The sequence below is a fragment of the Haliotis rubra genome, unplaced genomic scaffold (genome assembly GCF_003918875.1).
Source record: "Haliotis rubra isolate DU_JTF1 unplaced genomic scaffold, ASM391887v1 Scf54, whole genome shotgun sequence".
In the NCBI taxonomy this organism is placed as follows: Eukaryota; Metazoa; Mollusca; class Gastropoda; order Lepetellida; family Haliotidae; genus Haliotis; species Haliotis rubra.
The window spans coordinates 509119-529451 of NW_025767235.1; the positions used below are offsets into that span (position 1 = coordinate 509119).

Below are 20333 nucleotides of genomic sequence, written 5' to 3' on the forward strand. Positions count from 1 at the left end.
ACGGTTATTTTTTTCTTTTGCAGCCACAACTGAGGTTCCATTTTGTGACGATAGATCATACGATACCGACACAATAACAGATATGTACTGTTTCTGAATAATTATGTTCGTTCATGAAAATATTGGGTTTGTATAGTTCGGTCCAGTCAAACTCGGGTAAGTAAACATCCCGTCGGCGAAAATGAAAGTTAGAAATGGTGGTGATGTGAAAGATTTAGTGGGTCGTGGTTGCAAGACAAAATGTCAGTAGTGCTCGTCTTTTAAGTTATGGAATGATTATTATTCGCGACAGCGAAAATTAAAATGTTTACCAAATATAAGTGATTTTATTGAAGTGTCTTAAATTGGGTTTGCTGATTCAGTTATTGATGCCTACGGATTTCCCTAAAGAGGTACAAATCTTGTACCAGTATCACTTTGGGCAACACTCCAAAGTTTATCTAAATGTTCTACTCACAAATCATCATGTATGTCTGACATACCTGAAATACCACTTTGAAGTCAACGATGCATATCAAGCCAGTAGACAAGTTGCAAATAACAGTGATCAACAGGCCTTCATGGGGACAGTACAGATTTGGCGTCATCAGGATTTACTGCATGCATATTGAAAACCATAAGCCCAGTTTAAATAGTTACGTTAAACTGTTTGCCCGCAAAATATAGATAGCAAATAATATGAACATTCTGTTGATTAAAACATCTTATGATACTGTAATTTTCAATTTCTGTTATAGTACCTACTACCATGAATAGTTTTGCAACTTGTAAATTTCTATTCAAATATAGACAAATTGTCACTGTTGTGACCGGAATGGATAATCCTTATGAATATAAGTAGCGAACATACTGCTTGATAGCCATAAACATTACTGATTTTAGACCTTAAAGGGATATGTGAATAGAATCAATAAAAAACATTTAGGGACCGTTCATAATTTATGGCCTGGGGGGTGATGCTGATTTTTATGGAGAAGCATGTACAATATGGATGATCCCCTAAAATTTATGTACAAAATAAGTGACCCTCCTGCATGTCATGTACAAAATCAATCCCCCTTCCCATAATTTCTAAGCATAATTTTAAACATATTTTATGTACAAAATTGCTGACCCCCTAGTACATGTGTACAAAATTGATGACCCTCCTAACCCCCCAGAACAAAATGGGTGACCCCCCCTTAAAATCATCACCACCACCCCTACAACCCCAGCCATAAATTATGAACGGTCCCTAACACAAGATAATGCAATAGGAAGCGCCCAATATTTAACTCAGAAATGCTGCACAGTGTTCATATTTAACTTTCTACTTGATGTCCTTATTTGCTGTATATTAAGTCACCTTGAAGTGTGATGAAATTGTCGTCATTAAGAAAATACATGTTTGCATGTCTTTGCATCCATTCAATACACCAGAAACATGTTTCAGTGTCCAAATGTAACATGTCATTTTGATTCATGCTCTCATTGAAATATTCTATTTGGAAAAAAAGAAAGAAGTTGATGTACATTGGTATATCCCAACAAACAACAATATCAAGGAACAAATAATAGTTATACATTTGCAAATATTCACAGAGCTTAACCATTGCCACAAGTCATTATCAGTGCCCAGCACAATTGTTTTGTTCATTTAGGACAATGGTCGTTGTTTCCTTGAAGTTTGTACATCGTAATTTCAGGTTCATCATATTCATATTGCAAGGCATGATACCTTAGTGTATTATCTCACATTTATATTGGAGTTATGTGCTTCCCTATGTATTTGAAATAAATAGCTTTTGCTGTTACATGCAAGCAACTACATAAGAAAGTCTAGATTATCATTCATCTTTCACCTATATTTAAATGTTATTTGTTTTCGGGCCGGTGGGGTAGCCTAATGGTTAAAGCGTTGGCTCGTCACGCCGAAGACCCGGGTTCGAATCCCCACATGGGCACAATGTGTGAAGCCCATTTCTGGTGTCCCCCGCCGTGATGTTGCTGGAATATTGCTAAAAGCGGCGTAAAACCAAACTCAGTCAGTCAGTCATTCAGTCAGTTATTTGTTTTCATAGGTAATGCTGCTAACACCTATGACACAAATGTTTTCAACTTATTCATTCTGGTGAAATGACTTCAATGGAAAGTAATGGTTTGTCATTATCGGTATTCTTGCAGGTAGCAATGAACCCTGAAGTTTGTGAGGTGCAGATGAGAGCAAGGAACTGGATGTCGAATGCAACCAAGAGTGTTCCGCTGGACCTTTTCAGTGATGAGACAGACATCTTTGCCTTTGGTGACTGCTCAGCACCAAAGGAAGAACCAGGAATACGCTTTCGTAAAATTCCAAATCAGAATGTAGTGCATCGTTTGATGAACAGAGAAATTAATGCAGCAAAATCAGGAAATCAGTTTCATCAGGCCAGAAAGTTTTACACCAACGTTTTTCCTAATTACACTGTCATCAACGTTGAGAAACCACCATGCTTCCTCAGGAAGTTTTCACCTAGTGGACGCTATTTTATAGCATTTTCCTCAGACCAGACATCAATAGAAATATATGAGTTTCAAGGTTCAGCTTCAGCGGAAGATCTCATCAATAACCATAAAGGCGATGTTCTATCAGTGTCCTCGGATCAGGCATCGCAGCAAGTTCGTAATGAGTTGTTCGAGAGGTTCTTTAAGTTAAGACATACAACAACTGTTGCCCAGAATGGAGAGCATTTGAACCGGGAGTGTAGCTTGTTTACTGATGATGGGAACTATGTCATCGTCGGATCAGCTGTGTATCTCCCGGAAGACCCCCACCCTCATTTCCATGACATGTATCGCAATAACGAGTCTGTCCCGCCAAACCAGAGATCACCATTGGAGGACTATTCTTTGCATCTTGTGGAGCTGGAGACCGGTAGACTTTGCGACAGACGGCGCTTCAAGTGTGATAAGATCTTCCTCTCTCACAACCAGGGCCTGTACTTGTACAAGAACACGTTGTCAGTTCTGTCTGTGCAACAGCAGACAATTCACATCTTTCAAGTGACTGCTGATGGTCAGTTTGTTGATGTTCGAAGCATCGGCCGCTTCTGTTATGAAGATGATGAACTCCTGTACAGACAGGGCTTGGACCCACGTAATCGGAATCATCCCCGCAGTGAAGAGACAGTCAATTCACTCAAACACAGATTGTTAGTGTTCTTGTTTAATAGGGCTAGACATGAAGGTACCTTGTTTGCTCTTAGGAAATTCTACCAATACTTTGACCAGTTCAGAGCACTGCGAATGTGGAAGATGCAGTTGCTAGATGAGAATCATTTGCTGATCAAGTATGCTAGTGAGGATGTTGTTACTCTCCGCATCCCAGATCCAAACTCACAACCATCGTTTTTTGTAGTCTATAATATGATCACAACTAAAGTCATATCAGTGTTTGAAAACACATCAGAAGAACTCCTTGAGCTCTTTGAGAATTTTTGTGACCTTTTCCGCAATGCAACACTCCACAGTGAAGCACAGTTCACATGTTCTGTGTCCAGTAACATCTATGCCTGGCAGATCCAGCAGAGATTCAAACAAACAATCATCAATGCAAAGTTTGGAGGCCGAGTTGAGGCAATCCGCCGTCTGCTAGCACAGCTTCCAATCAGTGCACAGTCCTACAGCAGCTCCCCCTACCTGGATCTGTCCCTCTTCAGCTATGATGAATTTTTCCTTATCCTGACTCATGCTCTTTTGCTTGTCTTCTTCTTCTTGCGAACATAGTGGAACACTTGTATCTCCTTAATTGAAGCTCCCTTCAATGTAAAATCACTAATTAGTACTCACCAAGAGTTGCCTCCCTTTGCCTTCAAGCGCTGGAAAAGGTGGCCACCCTCTGGCCTCATGCTTCACTCTCCTTCTTCACCCAGTGAGCAGGATGTGAGAGCCTGTGTCTCCTTACACACTATATCCTTTGGTTTTCTTAGTTAGTTACCTCCTATAGGTTACTATAGAGGTATAGCTAGTATCCTTCATTAATATGTATTGATAATTAATCGTATTTCTACTGTTTATTCACGTGAGTTCGTGATTGTTCAGCTAGTATTACGTTGATGAAAATCTGTACTATTTGTAGATTACGTTTTTCTGCTGCTGACCCGCATGTAATATGCCCTAGTTGTTCTACGCCTTGTGCGTTTGATTCACGTTGCAGTTACTGCATTAATCTATCTAATTCTGCTTTTAATAAATATCATCTTTGCGTCTTGAGACGTGCAGCAGATAGGTCACGCAAACAAGGGTTAGACATGGCCGATACTTCGGAATCCCCATCCAGTCAGCTGCTGTTGGTCGACCCCCTCCCGTCTGGTGTTCCGCTAGAGCGTCCCCTCGAGGAGGGGCGTGGGATGCAGTCCGCCGCCTCCAAGAAGCGTCCTGCCTCCCCAGACATCCCGTCATCGCAGCCAAAGTCTAAGAGGGCCTCGACGTCTACTCAACGCAGACTCCGTACCCCCAGGGCAGCGTCTACCTCCAAGGGAAAGTCTACGAAGTCGTCAAGAACTTTCTCAGCCGAGATCGTTCCAGCCGCTGAACTGGGCCTCTACGATGATCAGCCGATCATCATCCCCGACCTACGCCACAAGAAGCGACCGGTGACAGCTACAGTGACGTCAGCAGAGATCGCCATGCAGCCTGATGTGTCTACACCGATGTCGGACGATCTCCCTGAGGGCCCCGCCGCTAACATCGCAGAGAGGGCACCCACTACTTCGTCGCAGACCGTCCCAGATGAACTGATGCGGAAAATCATGATCATGATGGAAGACCACTACAGACTGGAGAAGCAGCCAGCCCAGGGCCTGAGCCTTCGCGAAGGCTCCAACGCAGACGACACCCCAGAGGGACCCCCCGTCAACGTAGCGGCCACGACGGAGCCACCTTCGCGAAGGAAGTCACAGACCACCTCGACGAAGGACCCAGATGTACAGCCTTCGCTGGCCTTCGCGGATAGATCATCACCTTCCTCGGCTTCATCCTTAGATGCGACTCAGACCACCAGACTTCACGAAAAGCCTTCGCTGGAAGGTCAAGTCGCCGCTCCCAGGACCGACGCAGAGGAAGCTTCGCGCTAAGGCCTTCGCTAAGGGACCTGGCTCCAGATCATCGTCGTCCAGAAGGACATCGAGGGACTCCACAAGAGCTTCGCGGAGCTATCAACATTCACCTCACAGGTCTCCGCGAAGGTCAACCCATAGACGCAGATCACCAAGACGATCACCTCGCCGCTTTCACCGCGCCGATCTCCTCGCTCATCACCACGCCGATCTCCTCGCAGGTCACCACACAAGTCTGCACAGAAGTCTACAGTCAGGTCTCCCCTAACGCCACCCGGCACAGTGGTAGAAGCACACAGTCCACCATCTGAAGAGCATCAACCTCTCATCAGCGACCCTGGGGTAGAAGATGATGGAGGCATCATTTTCTCAGACGCTGAGATACGATATTGGATGGTAAACAACCTAGACCTTTCTTCACCTTCCAAGAGTGGCAACTCGGCGCATACCTACCTGATGAAGGAAGACGATGCAGACGCCGTCACCTTACCTCCGATCGACCCGATTGCTGCGGTGCCACAGAATCTAGATACAGCCTTCCATAAAGCCACGAAAGTTCAGACGCCACACCTACCGAACTTTCACGCTAAGAAGTTCTCAACTCATAACATGGACCCCTTCTTCAAGGCACAAGACATCGATGACAACTACAAGCTGATCAGTGATGTCAAGAACAAGAACTACAAGATTGACGATCGCAAGCTGGTGCAGATAGAAACCATGACGAGACGCATGTTCTTTGGCCTTAATAGATCTAGAACGATCAATGAGACACTTATCACCAGATTTCGTGACACGACTTCTGAAGATGATAGGATGATCTACTCGGCCCTACTGATGCAAAAGAAGGACCAGCAGTTCCTAACGGATCATCTCACATCAGTCTCAGCAGCGCTAACCTTAGCTCGTCGTCAAGGCCTCCTCGCTTCCTGCAGCTGGGGTGAGAACTTTACAGCTCCACTCTATACAGCCCCGTGGTCCTCCCCATCCATCTTTGACGGAGGAATTGAGAAAGTCTCCAAGGAAGTCACTAAGGATTCCAGAGAAGTCCTTATGATTAAGTCGATGGACACGCTAGCCAGCGTCATCAGGCAGACTTCACAAAGATATTCAGGGAGATCTAAATTCACTGGATTACAGAGAGCACGGGATAGGAAGATGGCCAGCTCCAGGGGAAAAGATTCTTTTCGTCGCCCATATGGCAACTATAGAGGAGGATCAGGAAGAGGCAGGGCACCCAGAGGTTCCCGCAACTATAAACGCTGAAAGACAGGTTCGGAACGACTGGAGTCTTCCACCCCCAGCCGTTCCAGTACAGCCGTCACAAGTGGGTGGACGCCTTCAACTACACTGGCAGAACTGGGGAATGTTACAAGACCCTTATGTCTCCAACATTCTTCAACACGGATTTCGTATCCCACTACAGGCCACGCCTCCGCTGACAGTCAACCCTCACAAGTTCGACTTCCAGGCACAACAACTACCAAAGTTAAGAGAGGCTGTTACATCGCTCTTAACCAAGCAGGCCATAGAAGTACTAGATCAAGTAAACATCGAACCAGGCTTCTACTCCCCAGTTTTCCTAGTACCCAAGAAAAACTCCAAGGAGAAATACAGACTCATTTACAACATGAGCATATTCAACAGAAATTATCTACGCAAACCACCAAAGTTTCGCGATGATACATCTACCTCAGTTACGCAGTTGATTCGTCCCATGGATTACATGGCCAGTATAGATCTGCAAGACGATATCTACACATCCCGATACATCCCTAATCCAGGAAATACCTACGATTTACACTAGACGGGCTGCATTACCAATGGAAAGTACTCCCATTCGGAATATCATCAGCCCCTGGCTATTCAATGAGGATAACGAAACCTATTGTCACCTATCTACATCGTCTAGGGCTACGCAGTGCGCGCTCTACCTCGACGACGGGATACAAGTAGATCAAGATCCACAGCGCCTCAAACTACAGTTAAACTACATCATAAAGCTACTAACACAGCTAGGATGGTTAGTAAACTTACTCAAGTCGGACCTAGTACCATCGCAAGATCTGCAATTCCTAGGCATTCGATTTATCACGACTCTCAACCGTATCGTCGTACCAGAAGACCGTTGGCTCAAGATCCAACAGACCATTCCGCCAGCTCTACTCTCCGCTACCACTACGACATTGGCAGAGCCTGTTGGGTCTCCTCACGCCAGCCCAAGACATGACAGTCAGAGGCAGAATACAGTTACGTCCGCTACAGGTCTTCATCAATGCACATCTCAACGACCTACAACCATTCAGTCTACCAAACACCTCAGACCTCATCTACTATGGTGGACCAGGAGGTCGAATGTCTGCGGTTGGTATTTGTTTAACAGAGCAGGAATTCAAAACCCATCTATATGTAGACGCTGCCGCCCCAGGGTTGGGGAGCTCATCTCGCCAACCGGACGGCATCAGGGTTATGGAATCAGCAAGAAAGCAAGCTCCATATAAACATGTTAGAGATGAAAGCGTAATCAACGCCATACTTCATTGGAGCACCATTCTACAAAATGCGCATCTGATGATTCATACCGACAACTCGACAGTGGCGTTTTATGTGAACAAACAAGGCTCAACGAGATCACTGAACCTATTGACTTTAAGCTTTCAACTGTTCGATCTAATCCACGATCTCAACTTACATGTCAGAGCATGTCACATTCCCGAGCCAAGAATGTACTAGCAGACGACTCTCTCGCCACATCAACCGTCACCGACAGAATGGATGCTCAATACAGAAATCTTTGCACAGATTATCAAGCAAATAGGAGCTCCGCTAATAGATCTATTCGCCACACGCTTCAACAATCAGCTACCAACATTCGTGTCACCAGTCCCGGACCCACAAGCATGGGCAACGGACGCTCTAAGCATATCCTGGGAAGGCCTCAATGCGTACGCGTTTCCGCCGCCAGCAATAATCCCTCAAGTGTTACAGAAAATCAGACAAACACAGAGCCTCCAACTCACTTTGGTCGCGCCCTACTGGCCAGCCAGAACGTGGTTTCCCATTCTAATTCAAGAACTCGGTCAACCAACACTAGAGCTACCAAAGCGCTCGAATCTATTAGTTCATCCACACACCAAACAGGTGCACGGAAGCCCAGGAGTATTCCAACTTCACGTATGGACTGTATTAAAATGTGTTTAAACAAGAGAGGATATTCAACCAGAGCGGCAAAAGCAGTCACGCTTGCTTTACGCTATTCTACACGTAACTTGTACGACGACAAGTGGCACAGTTTCAAAATTACGCAGCAAATAAGGGATTTACAGCGAGAGATGCTACTCATCCACAAGTGGCAGATTATTTGTGTTACCTACGCCAAAACAAACATTTAAAAGGCTCGACATTTCAACAACATATCTTGCCGCTTTAGTTCTGTGATAACTATGAGAACGGGTGTCAAGTTAACCAAGACTCCAGAGTTACTGGCCTTACTACGCGCGTGCTTTCCGATTGGAGGATCAAAAGCGGAAGTTCCACGCCCCAGCTTGGGATCTGAATATAGTGCTCCAACACCTCACAAGTGAGGCTTATGAACCGTTGGAATCGACAACCTTTGAATTTCTCTCACAGAAAACGCTTTTCCTGTTATCTCTAGCCACGGCAGCCAGGATGTCAGAAATTCACGCACTAGATTATGAGAGGATACAGTTTGATGACAATCAAAACACAGCGCACCTGGGATTAAGATGGGATTTCATCGCCAAAAATCAATTGCCAGGTCAACCAGACAGGTTATTCCATATTCCTGCACTCTCCTCGATTCTCGGATCTCAGGATACACTGGACTTATCTCTATGCCCAGTCAGAGCTCTCAAAGTCTATTTACGACGTTCCAAAACAAGGCGAAGATTTCTCAAACGATTATTCATCCCCTTATCGGCAACAACTCAGACAGAAGTCTCTCGTACCACCATATCTATATGGATAAGAACTGTCATACTTCTCACAACAAGGCAGCAGGACTGGACCCTCCAACAGCATCAAATCCCCATGAGATCAGGGCATTGGCTTCCACACTCGCTCTACACGTAACTGTTCATTGAATACAATTATGGAAGGATGCTTTTGGAAATCTAACATGGTGTTTGCTAATCACTATCTGAGAGATATCACCACCGAGGACGCCTCAGGTATTCACCATTTCGGTCCTTTGTCCTCGCACAGCAGTTGACAGTCCCTCGTAGACGTTAACACATAGTCTTACGAGATTATTATGTATATTTCATACCTGTATTATCTAGCTTATAACTCTACGGAGTTCTAGGGCTATGTATATACTTAGCTTAAGTCTACTCAGCTTTAAGCTTATACTGATGATTATGTTCAGTTGTATAGCTTCTCCTTGTCAGAGTCGCTTTTATATCTTTATTTGCTAATATCATAGTATATTATTATTGTAATACCCCATTTATGGCAATATATAAACTTATGGTTTATAGTAGAGGAATTATCCTAAGTCAGTGCCTTTATGAAGTTCCCGTAAGGGGGTTATTACAGTTATATCTATATAAATCACTAATTTTATAAATCCAAAGTATTCTGTTCTTTCCCACCTCCGCTTCCTCGTAGGATTCTACAAGCAAAGAGCATGAGTCAGGATAAGGAAAAATATGTAATTTTTAGAGTAAAATTGATATTTTATACTTATCCTGACTCATGAGGTAAGCCCTCCCATCCTCCCCACATAACACTTTGGATTTCCCTGTAAATTCAAGTGTTGGGCTCGCAAAATCAGGAGAGAGTGAAGCATGAGGCCAGAGGGTGGCGCCACCTTTTCCCGCGCGAAGGCAAAGGGAGGCAACTCTTGGTGAGTACTAATTAGTGATTTTACATTGAAGGGAGCTTCAATTAAGGAGATACAAGTGTTCCACTATGTTCGCAAGAAGAAGAAGACAAGCAAAAGAGCATGAGTCAGGATAAGTATAAAATATCAATTTTACTCTAAAAATTACATGTTTAAGGGAATATTCTTCAAATTTCAGAATTCAAAACATTTTTTTGAAACAATGATACCTTGTTAATTAGAACATTTTGAGATAATCAAAACATTTCATGGTAATCATATGCTGTTTAAATTTTAAGCCATCTGGATGCTTACCTAGGAATTCTCTCAAAATGTATTCATGCAACCTCACCTCCGGCTGCAAGATCTGCCTTGTGGCTTCTCAAAATGCATTTTAATCTCTGTGAACATGTTTCTGAAACTCTGACTGAATTTGGCATGATACCACTGTTATGATGACATCATATTTTTTCCACATTATCAAGATGGATGATGATGCATCTTTATATCAGATGAAAAGGAGATTTAAACATTTTTCCCAAGCAAGTAAGAAAATCTTTGTCACAATTGCTCAACTCAGCGTTGTCTTCCCATCAGGTTCTACACACGAGACTCTGGACTCTTGATGTTCAAGATCTACTCAGGAGTTCTGAGTCGCAACCCACCTCCGGCTGCAAACATAACACACAAACTGATGTACCCATAAAAAACATAGGTTTACTGTACATTTGAACATTTTAATCACTAACAATGACCATTGTGTAACCACCAGTTTCCTCATATTGTCACAGTCATTGTTGTCATGAGACTTGAAACATACACATGTGTCACTGTCATGCATTACAGTCACATTAAATAAATGTCTTGCAGCTCACAATTGTGAATGGTTATGTTCTGTTCTCTGATGGTTACCGGGGTTTTCCGAAAGCAAGCCCTCTCGTTTAGAAGCCCATGGGCTACTATTCGGAAAAAAATTCCAAACACAAGCCCATGGGCTTCTATTTAATTCCAAAGTGTGTCGAATTAGTGTAGCCGATGTGACGTTCAACATCAACTCACTCACACACTCAAATGAGAATAGCCTCCCCTTTCTACAATACAAATAGTCCATGTTATTTCTTCCTATATTTGACATGACGAACCCATCTGTTTACGCTGTTGAAAGTGTTATTCGTGGTTTATAGCAAATTTTGGCACCTGAAGAGAATGAAATTTTGAATACTGAACGTGGTAATCTAAATTATGCAGATCGTTAAGCTGTAGCCGTAAAACGTGGTCATCTCATAGTTGGACATGTACCTAGAGCACAGAGCCAAATGTGTAACTACTTTCTGAAGAGCCGATGTGACGTTAAACATTAACTCACTCACTCACTTTCTGAAGTGAGTGAGTGAGTGAGTTTGGTTTTACGCCGCTTTTAGCAATATTCCAGCAATATCACGGCAGGAGACACAAGAAATGGGCTTAACACATTGTACCCATGTGGGGAATCGAACCTGGGTCTTTGGCGTGACGAGCGAACGCCTTAACCACTAGGCTACCCCACCGTCCCCACTTTCTGAAGAGATGTGGAGATCTGACTATACAGCATTCTCTTCCCACAGAGGTTACTCCTGTCATATCTTCCTACGTAACCTCAGTTCTAATACGGCCCTTTCATGGTGTGAGCGTTCAAGACTCGTGATTGGAGGCAATCAGATTTAGTTGTGCAATCAGCGACGTTGTTTCAAAAGTGATCATTCGCAAGGCCTCGGTAATTTCCATATGCTTCGAGAAAACTAAACCTCTTCCCCTGCGCGATGCACACCGTTTCTTCTATAGACAGAACTCAGTCATGTAATGGCGGATCAGTGGCGTCTCCATCGCCCTCGTTGACAATGGACAAGCCAGCCATTAAACGTCTTGTGTGTAATATCAACACAAGTCCCCGGCAGAAGGGGGATATTTGTCGCCCCACATTTGCTTGTGTTAGTCAAGTTGAATCTAAGTCGATGTAACACGTGTTCTGATTGGATAGAAAGAAGGGAGATAATTCGTTTTGTGATCTTTTGCCGCTAGGGGATTTTACGAGAACCGGGAAATATGGCCGTATTAGAACAGAGGTTCGTAGGAAGATATGACAAGTAACCTCTGTGGGAAGAGAATGACTATACAGGTGATAAATAAGGACTTTAAACGTTCGGATTTACCCCAAGGTGGTCTTGAAATACAAGTGTTATACATATTCACAGGCGTTACTAGTGACGTTGCAAAACTGTCTCGTATTTTGCCTGTTGTCTCATCTCTTTAGTCAGTATGTTCAAGACAATCATACAGGATCACCTTCACGGCGTAGAACAGCTTACGTTGGGTTACGATGCTGCTCATATCCTCAACATGGATGAAACGCCATGCTATATAGACATGACGACAGGAAAAAAACGATGGATTTCATTGGCAACAAATACATCGATGCTGTCCATACTGGCAATGACAAGCATCGGTTTACAATCGTACTTTATATTAGAGTTTGTATGCGTTCCGTTTCATTGCATAGTCATTGCAATATTCGTGAAAGTAATATTAAAAAGAGTTCCTTCACTTTTTGCCTTATGATTTTTTATTCCATATGATTGTCACTGTAAAAAAAAGTTCGAATAAAGCCCATGATTCCGAATATAAGCCCGGGCTTCTATTTGGTGTCAAAGTTCACTTGTCAAAAACCCTATTTTCCGTATAGATGCCCTGGGCTTGCTTTCGGAAAACCCCGGGTACTATGGATGCATTTCAAACCTTTCTGATCTGATATTTATGTGGTTCTTATTTATATGACATTTCAGAAAGAACTACACTTAGAAAGCTGAATTATGTTTGAGTTTAAGTGGTCATACAAACCATGGCACAGTATGTGTGTTATTTTTAAGGTTTGATTTGAAAAAATGTATACTAGTAAACAGGTTTTTTTTAAGGGAGACAACTCTGTGGTGCATGTTGTTTGGCCCCTTTTCTTATGACAATTATGGCTGTGGATATGTAACTATTGCATGTACTGATAATTGTAGTAGTGAGGTCAGTACCATTCCTGGCTTTGCACCACACATCAGGGTCCCAGTTACCTTGATTTTATTAGATTAACAGGAGTGTTTTTTAAGGATATTATGTCCAATCTTGGCTTCAAATGGTCCGTGACATGTACAAGTCAAAACTTCTGACCAGTGCTGATTGTCAGGGGTCATTTGTAGCCATGACAGGGGACACCATTGTACTATAAACTTGATGTAAGTTACGATTTAATGGATTTATTGTTGTTAAAAATACCACATCTCTGGATTATCTGGTCCAGATGCGATTACACTATCATATATGTGTAATATTTTATATGTGACATTAAACATGCACACACATGCATGCATGCATGCATGCATGCACACACACACACTGAAATATGCATGTCTTTTTAAAACTCAAGCATCCAACAATGTCAAAACCAGTATTAGTATTAGTACAAAGAAAATAATATCTTTATGTCTTCTTGATTATCCTGTGTAATACATCTATTTATTACTCGCCCCTGGAAGATACACTACTGTAATACCGCTTGACGTTATAATGTCATAATGCTTTACAGTTATGACGTCACAATGCTAATACCTCTGTCACAATGGTATTAGACATTGTTGACTCATGGAAAGCTGAGAGTCATCACACTTCGTAGGCAGTTTCTATCAGTTTATGTTGGAGAGTAATAAACAGAATACTAAACTCGCTTCCGTGAAATACCACTTTCATTAAACTCGTGAAAGATTTAGCATCAAACTCGATTTCACTCGTTTGAAACCGACCGCCTCTATGGTGTAGTGGTTAGAGCATCCGCCCGGAGAGCGGAAGGTCGCGGGTTCGATCCCCGGCCGCGTCATACCAAAAGACGTTAAAATATGGTACTTGTTGGTCCCTGTCTGGCACTCGGCATTACTGGGTACAACAAGGACTGGTCGGCTTGGAGTCAATATAATGTGTCTGAGTGGGTATTCATGCTTCACTGCGGCATGGTATCTCAGTGGGCTAGCGCTATAAAACCAGCTTAAGTCTGGGCTAGTACAAGCAGCCGCACATACACATACACACGCATGCACGTCGTCATATGAGTGAAATATTCTCAAGCACGACGCTAAACCCAATTTCACCTCACCCACCTCGTTTGATACCAAATCATTAATTCGTTTAATAAAGATGGTATTTACACAGAAGGTCGTTTAGTATCCTCTATGTGCTACTATAGCCTCCAGTCAGAAGTTATGTCATCACTTTCTTCGATTCTATCTCAAACTTTCTCAAGCCCGTAAGCAGGGTTTTACGTGACGCAGAAATATGCATCCAATACGCCCAAATGTATAGAATGGACGCAGAAAAATACATAAAAATACAATAATCTTCACTTTTCAAAATTCGTGACAAGAAATATAAATTCAAGTAGTCATAAAACAGTACAGTCTGCTGCGTCATTTCATCAGTTTACTGGACCATCATATTTCACATAAAAACCCTTGAAATTGGTAAATGGGGGGTCCTGTGGACCCTTAATTGTTTTGTTCGAGGTAGACCCCTCCCATAAGTGTGTTTTCATAGGAGGGCTATTTTGAGTATCAGGCCATTTGAAACATAGCTATGCTTTTGAATGGGCCCAGGTTGTTTATAAGAACATTTGAGGAAGTCAGTATAGATTTATCAGGATCTGGTCAGAGGACAGTATTTGGTCCAAAGTCTAGTAAAAATGAAATTGGAGTTTAACTTCCAAGTTCATGTTATAATAGTTCTAACTCTGTTATGGTGTTTTAGAGGTACACCACTGGATGAAAAAACACTGAAGGCTTGAATGCTACTCAGTTTACACTGTATGCATTGTCAAAATACCTTGGTATTTAAATTCTTGAAAGGCATTCAGAAGTTGGATGAACATAAATACATGACATGATTTTTAAGGATAACAACTTCTTTTAATTCTTTATATGACGTTTCAGAGCTAATTCTTGCTCCATCATCAGATAAATGATGAAGGTGCAAGAATTAGTTCTGAAACATCATATAAAGAATAAAAAAAGTTGTTATCCTTAAAATCATGTCATGTATTGACCTTGGTGGTAAGGGAAACAAGAACTAGTTTATGCACAATAATGACAGATTTCTCCGACTTCCCTGCCAAGCGCACCTACATTACTGTTTACAATCCAAGATAAATCTCTATGTTAGTTCCTCACTGTGTCTGTTAGAATCCTTATGAAGGTTACTGATTAACCAAAGCCATCACTGTGAAGGAAGTTGGCAGACTGGGTTTTAATAATGAATGGGATATTAGCACACAAGTCCAAGTGTACTGAGATGCTGAGTGTAATATGGTTGTATAATCTGGTTTGGTACATTTGTATATGACACCCAGTGGCATATATTGTATATTATTGTGATCATCACGTAAAGTGAATTTGGTACATAGACAGGTCTCCAGTACACAATGTGCAACAAGTCATGATGTACCATCATGGGATTGGTGGATGCACTTTTCATGACAAGTTTGCATTGAGGAAAAGGGATGCAAATCCCTTAAGCAATTTGTCATTGGTAGTGGTCTTATCTTTTGGAAAACATATACTAATGGGTAAAAGTAACTGTGTATTACATAAAATTGCTTAAAATAAGAGAGTGGAATGGCCAAAATGAAGTGGCCAGACATTTGGTGTCCATTGAAACACGATCTCCTCTCTATGGAGACATTTTTCACCATAACACAAGAGATTTGCCTCAGACCAGCCATCTGACCCATCTAAGGAGTCCATTCCAGACTGCCAGTCTGACTGCTCAGACCATTCCTGGCAGACGTCTAATCAGTCCCAGGACTATATGGAACCGACTGAAGGAACACAACATCGGGCCCCAACGGCCTGCAATACGTCCACTTCTAATCCGACATCACCGACAGGTATGTCTTGCCCGGTGCAGACAGCATCTATTGTACAGGAGACAAGATTGGGTTGGTGTTTTGTTCACTGACGTATCGAGATTTCATCTGGACAGCTCTGATGGCAGGGCAAGGGTGTACAGCCAGTGAGGTGAACGGTATGCTGACGCGTGCGTTGTTCAACATCAACAGTTTTGTGGCGCCAGCATTATGGTATCGGGGTGAGTGGGCATCATATCTCATGGTCGGACACAACTTGTCATTGTCAATGGCAATCTGACAGGGTTGCGATACATGGGTTAGATCATTGGGCCTCATGTGCATGTGCAGCCGTTCATTCAAGGACGGAGACGTAACTTCACACTTTTAAAAGCAAGATAATACCCGTCCACATGTCGCTCGTGTTGTGACAGATTTCTTGAGACAGCAGAACATTCTGATACTCCCCTGGCAAGCTGTTTCTATTATCGAGCATGGTTTGGCTGAAATGGAGTGACGCTTACGTCAAGCCCAGAGTCAGCCATTGACCTTAGCTGAATTAGGACAAGCGTCAGACATTGAACAACATTCCTCAAGCTTTCTTCAATCGCTTAGTGTCATCTATGCGTTGTTGTCGTCATTGTCAAGCCTGCATCAATGCCAATGGTGGACACACACGATATACTGAATTTGTGAACTGACGTGTGACACTACATCTCTTCAAGGGCGTGTCACAATGCCTAATGTCAAATCATACAGATTTCGATATTATCCTGTCAACAGTTAAACGGTGATTAAGGAAAACACAAAAAATCATTTTAAAATCTTTTTGCATTAAAAAATGGCATAACATCAAATAATGCACAGTTACTTTATTCCAGTAGTATATGAACAAATTAGTAAGTTATAGTGTTTCTTTATGCTTACACTTTGTCTAGCATTGGTCTTGGAAGGAACACATACCTTCACTACTCGATAGATCTGTATGAAGGGGATGCACACAGGAGACCTAATGATGTCAAGGAAGTATATAACCCTGCACTGCCACTGTAAAGTCAAGGTGGTACACACCCCTACACTGCCCCCTTATATCTGCAAGTCAAGGGGATACACACTCCTACACTGCCCCCTTGTATCTGCAAGTCATGGAGAAAATTTATTACAGCCCACGCGGGTACTGGAAAGGCGCAGACGCCATCCCGAAACTCGCCAAAGCCGCTAGAGTCTCGGAAGACGTCACCAAAGCTTGGCTTAAAAAACAAGTCATCTGGCAAGTTTACCTGCCAGCACCCCGGTACATCCCGAGAAGAAAATTCGACATTTCAACGCCGAATCGCGTTCACCAAGCCGACCTCCTGTTTCTACTTCATGACAGGGTGAGGCGTAAAACCTACAAGTATGCCCTGACAGTCGTTTACGTCGCCAGTCACTACAAGGAAGCCAAACTGTTGATGACCAAAGATTCGAACGAAGTCGCGAAAGCCTTAGAACGCATATACAAACGCAGTCGCTTGACCTGGCCTGCCATATTGCAAAGCGATCCCGGACGCGAGTTCATGGGAGCCGTGTCACAACTGCTGGCCAAGCACAAAGTCCAGGTAAGACGAGGTGTGGCGGGAGCTCTCCGAAGCCAAGCCGTAGTCGAGAGATTCAATCGCACCTTAGCCGAATGTCTGTTCTCACATCAGTACTCGCAGGATTTAATGGATCCCAAAAACAGAAACACGGAATGGGTCGTACGCATAGCGCGAGTGGTGGATGATCGTACCTCACGACACGGTCCCTTTTAGATCGCCCACCTTATGATAATTCTCATGATTATTTGTATGTGCTATTAGGTTGTGGTATGCTTTGTGGCCAGCCAGCTCTACAGTGAGCTGCACATGGTGAATAATAACCGCCCCGAGACACACACACACTGCGACTCGCCCACAGCGCTCGTTCGGTGATACCGAGACGACGACCTGGGAGGAACTGCCGAGGGATGCTTTTCATTCACTTTCAGACATCTGTAGCCTCACTAGCCAGCCATTTGTGCATCATCATCATAGCCAAGCCGAGACACACACGCGCACACACTTATACTCGTCCACAGCGCTCGCTCAAAGCAACCCACGAGACAGTAGCGAGGTGATGACTGCCGAGACCTGCGTTTCATTCAGCTAAAAACACCCCTCACCTCGATAATATATACAAGTACGACAAAACGTTGTTAGCCTTTCGCCAGACCGACCCCATGCTCACTAAAATGTGATTACTTCGTAAACTATTTGACCGATTTTTGTGAAATTTTGCATGCATCTCGGCGGATGGTTACGCTATAGCAAAACGGCATTGGGAACACTCTCAATGACTTCATTAGATTAATTAAGACTTAATTACGACAAAGAGTTAGACATTTTGCCTTTTCCCGACCGACCCCATGCTCACTTTAAAGTCAATATTTCAGAAACTATTCGACCGATTTTCATCAAATTTTGCGTGCACCTCAGTAGCAGTATACGCAATGGGGCTACGGGATTAGGGACTCCTCAATTTTTAAAATGAGCCCTTGAGGGGGGGGACCTGGTCCCGTAGCCCCATTGTGTATACTACTCCTGCATGTTAAGATTGTCAGCAAGATATCTCAAGAACAGTTCACTGGATTTTCTTCACAGACTTTCAAGACTTCTCTTCAATGTTTTTGATAAGCATTTTCTTTATTACTATTTTTGCATATTTCATACACCATGACATTCATGTCAAATTTCAAAGTGACTCTTGACAATATTTGTGTATTTGAACAACTACAGAGCAAGATATCAAGATAGGTTGACTGGTCATGTTTTTGTTGACATTTAACTTCATCTTAAACTACAACCTTCACTGTCATTACTTTTTGAGTTCGATTTGATAATATGTGGCGGGGGATTATGTCACCTTAGTGACAATGCTTGTTCACGATTTTGCATGTATGACCATGCATACGCTGCCACAGCATACTAGTCAGGGTACTTTATAGTACTAATTATCATATGAATTGTCTTACAATCAGTTCCTTCAAGTTATTGCCTCATGGCAGCCCCATAACTGGTATCATATTATGAAAAACTGTTAGAGATCAAGTTGGGCTCAGTCGTCCAAGGTGCAGTCATTGCAAAGAAAACTAATGATGGTGGATTTATTCGCGGTTCACACCGATAAAGGTTCTTGGTTTGGCAACACCATACAAGTACCAGTGGGTTTCAACTAGGGGTGGGTATTGCAGAGAATTTTCATATTGCGATGCGAAAGCATGTATTGCGATATGTATTGCAATATATTGCAGGAAGTTATTGCAAAACACAACAAAATCACTATGCCTGATTAAGCTTTAATAAAAACTATGCATGACTTCCGGTGTATAAAACGGAAATTTCCGACGATTTCCGAGTGTTACCAAGTTTTCCGAATGCATGTCAAAATACCGGTTTTTGATCAGCGTATATATCGCAATACGTATCGTTTTCATGTCTGAACCGGTATATACTGGTAAACCGGTTATATTACGCAGCCCTAGTTTCAACAGAACTAATAAACGTCTGTGATCTGTGTCTGCTCCTCTCACATCAAGTTGATATGCTGCATCTGACAAAAACTGACTCACTCACTTTCACAACATTTATTAGACCCAGCAGAGACCATATAATAGATCTATTATATATTGTCTCTGGACCCAGCTGATCCTTATAATATCGTTGTATCTCAGACTGACAATACGAACATTAGTGAGTGAGTTTAGTTTTACGCCGCACTCAGCAATATTCCAGCTATATGGGGGCAGTCTGTAAATAATCGAGTCTGGATCAGACAATCCAGTGATCAACAGCATGAGCATCGATCTGCGCAAATGGGAACCGATGACATGTGTCAACCATGCATGCCAGCGAGACTGACCACCCGATCCCGTTAGTCGCTCTTATGACAAGCATGGGTTACTGAAGGTTCATTCTAACCTGGACCTTTACGGGTAATACAAACATTAGGCGGACGTGGCATACCTATATGGGACACACCTTGGGATGTATTTATTTAAAACCTGCATTGAACAAATATAACCACCATGCAGTGCATATCTGCATTATACACAAGTTGTAGTATCAAGTGATAGTGCACGGTTGCAAATATTTTACATCCGTAATGAAATTATTGATAACTATTCATTCCACTTTTACAGACGTAAACATGCTGAAATGTATAAATTGAAATATTTGTCTATATTTAGGGTTGACCCTATACTTTATTAAAGCACACATCTAATTCACATATTACAGTCGGATTTAGCTGTTGCATACACAACTTGAAATGGTTTTAAGTTGGAAAAGATCCCGAACTGACAAGCCGTAAAAAAATTGACAGACGCCTGAGAGGTTTGTTGATAACATTATTCTGAAAAAGTTGAGAAGAAAACAAATTGTAATCTGTCACACTGTAAAATGCAAGTACTAGTATGACAAAAAGGTATCTAAAAACATATAGCCTACGCCGG

The 20333-nt window shown here is 42.6% G+C and overlaps 1 protein-coding gene across 1 annotated transcript; it reads left to right on the forward strand.

The window, feature by feature from the left end:
- The first annotated feature begins 161 nt into the window (after positions 1 to 161).
- On the forward strand, positions 162 to 17702 carry LOC124253342 (DET1 homolog). Its single transcript, XM_046687094.1, has 4 exons — positions 162 to 242; positions 2164 to 3708; positions 15700 to 15868; positions 17665 to 17702. Exons 2-4 carry the CDS (start codon positions 2170 to 2172, stop codon positions 17700 to 17702), a joined length of 1746 nt encoding a protein of 581 aa, XP_046543050.1. The 5' UTR covers positions 162 to 242; positions 2164 to 2169.
- Positions 17703 to 20333: the final 2631 nt, after the last annotated feature.

Excerpts from the sequence above, each read along its gene's own strand:
- LOC124253342 (XM_046687094.1), top strand. The coding sequence starts at position 2,170 with ATGAACCCTGAAGTTTGTGAGGTGCAGATGAGAGCAAGGAACTGGATG. Across the intron at positions 3,709-15,699 it reads TTTTCCTTATCCTGACTCAT|CCATCTGACCCATCTAAGGA; the intron begins GCTCTTTTGCTT and ends GCCTCAGACCAG. Across the intron at positions 15,869-17,664 it reads TAATCCGACATCACCGACAG|GTTGTGGTATGCTTTGTGGC; the intron begins GTATGTCTTGCC and ends ATGTGCTATTAG.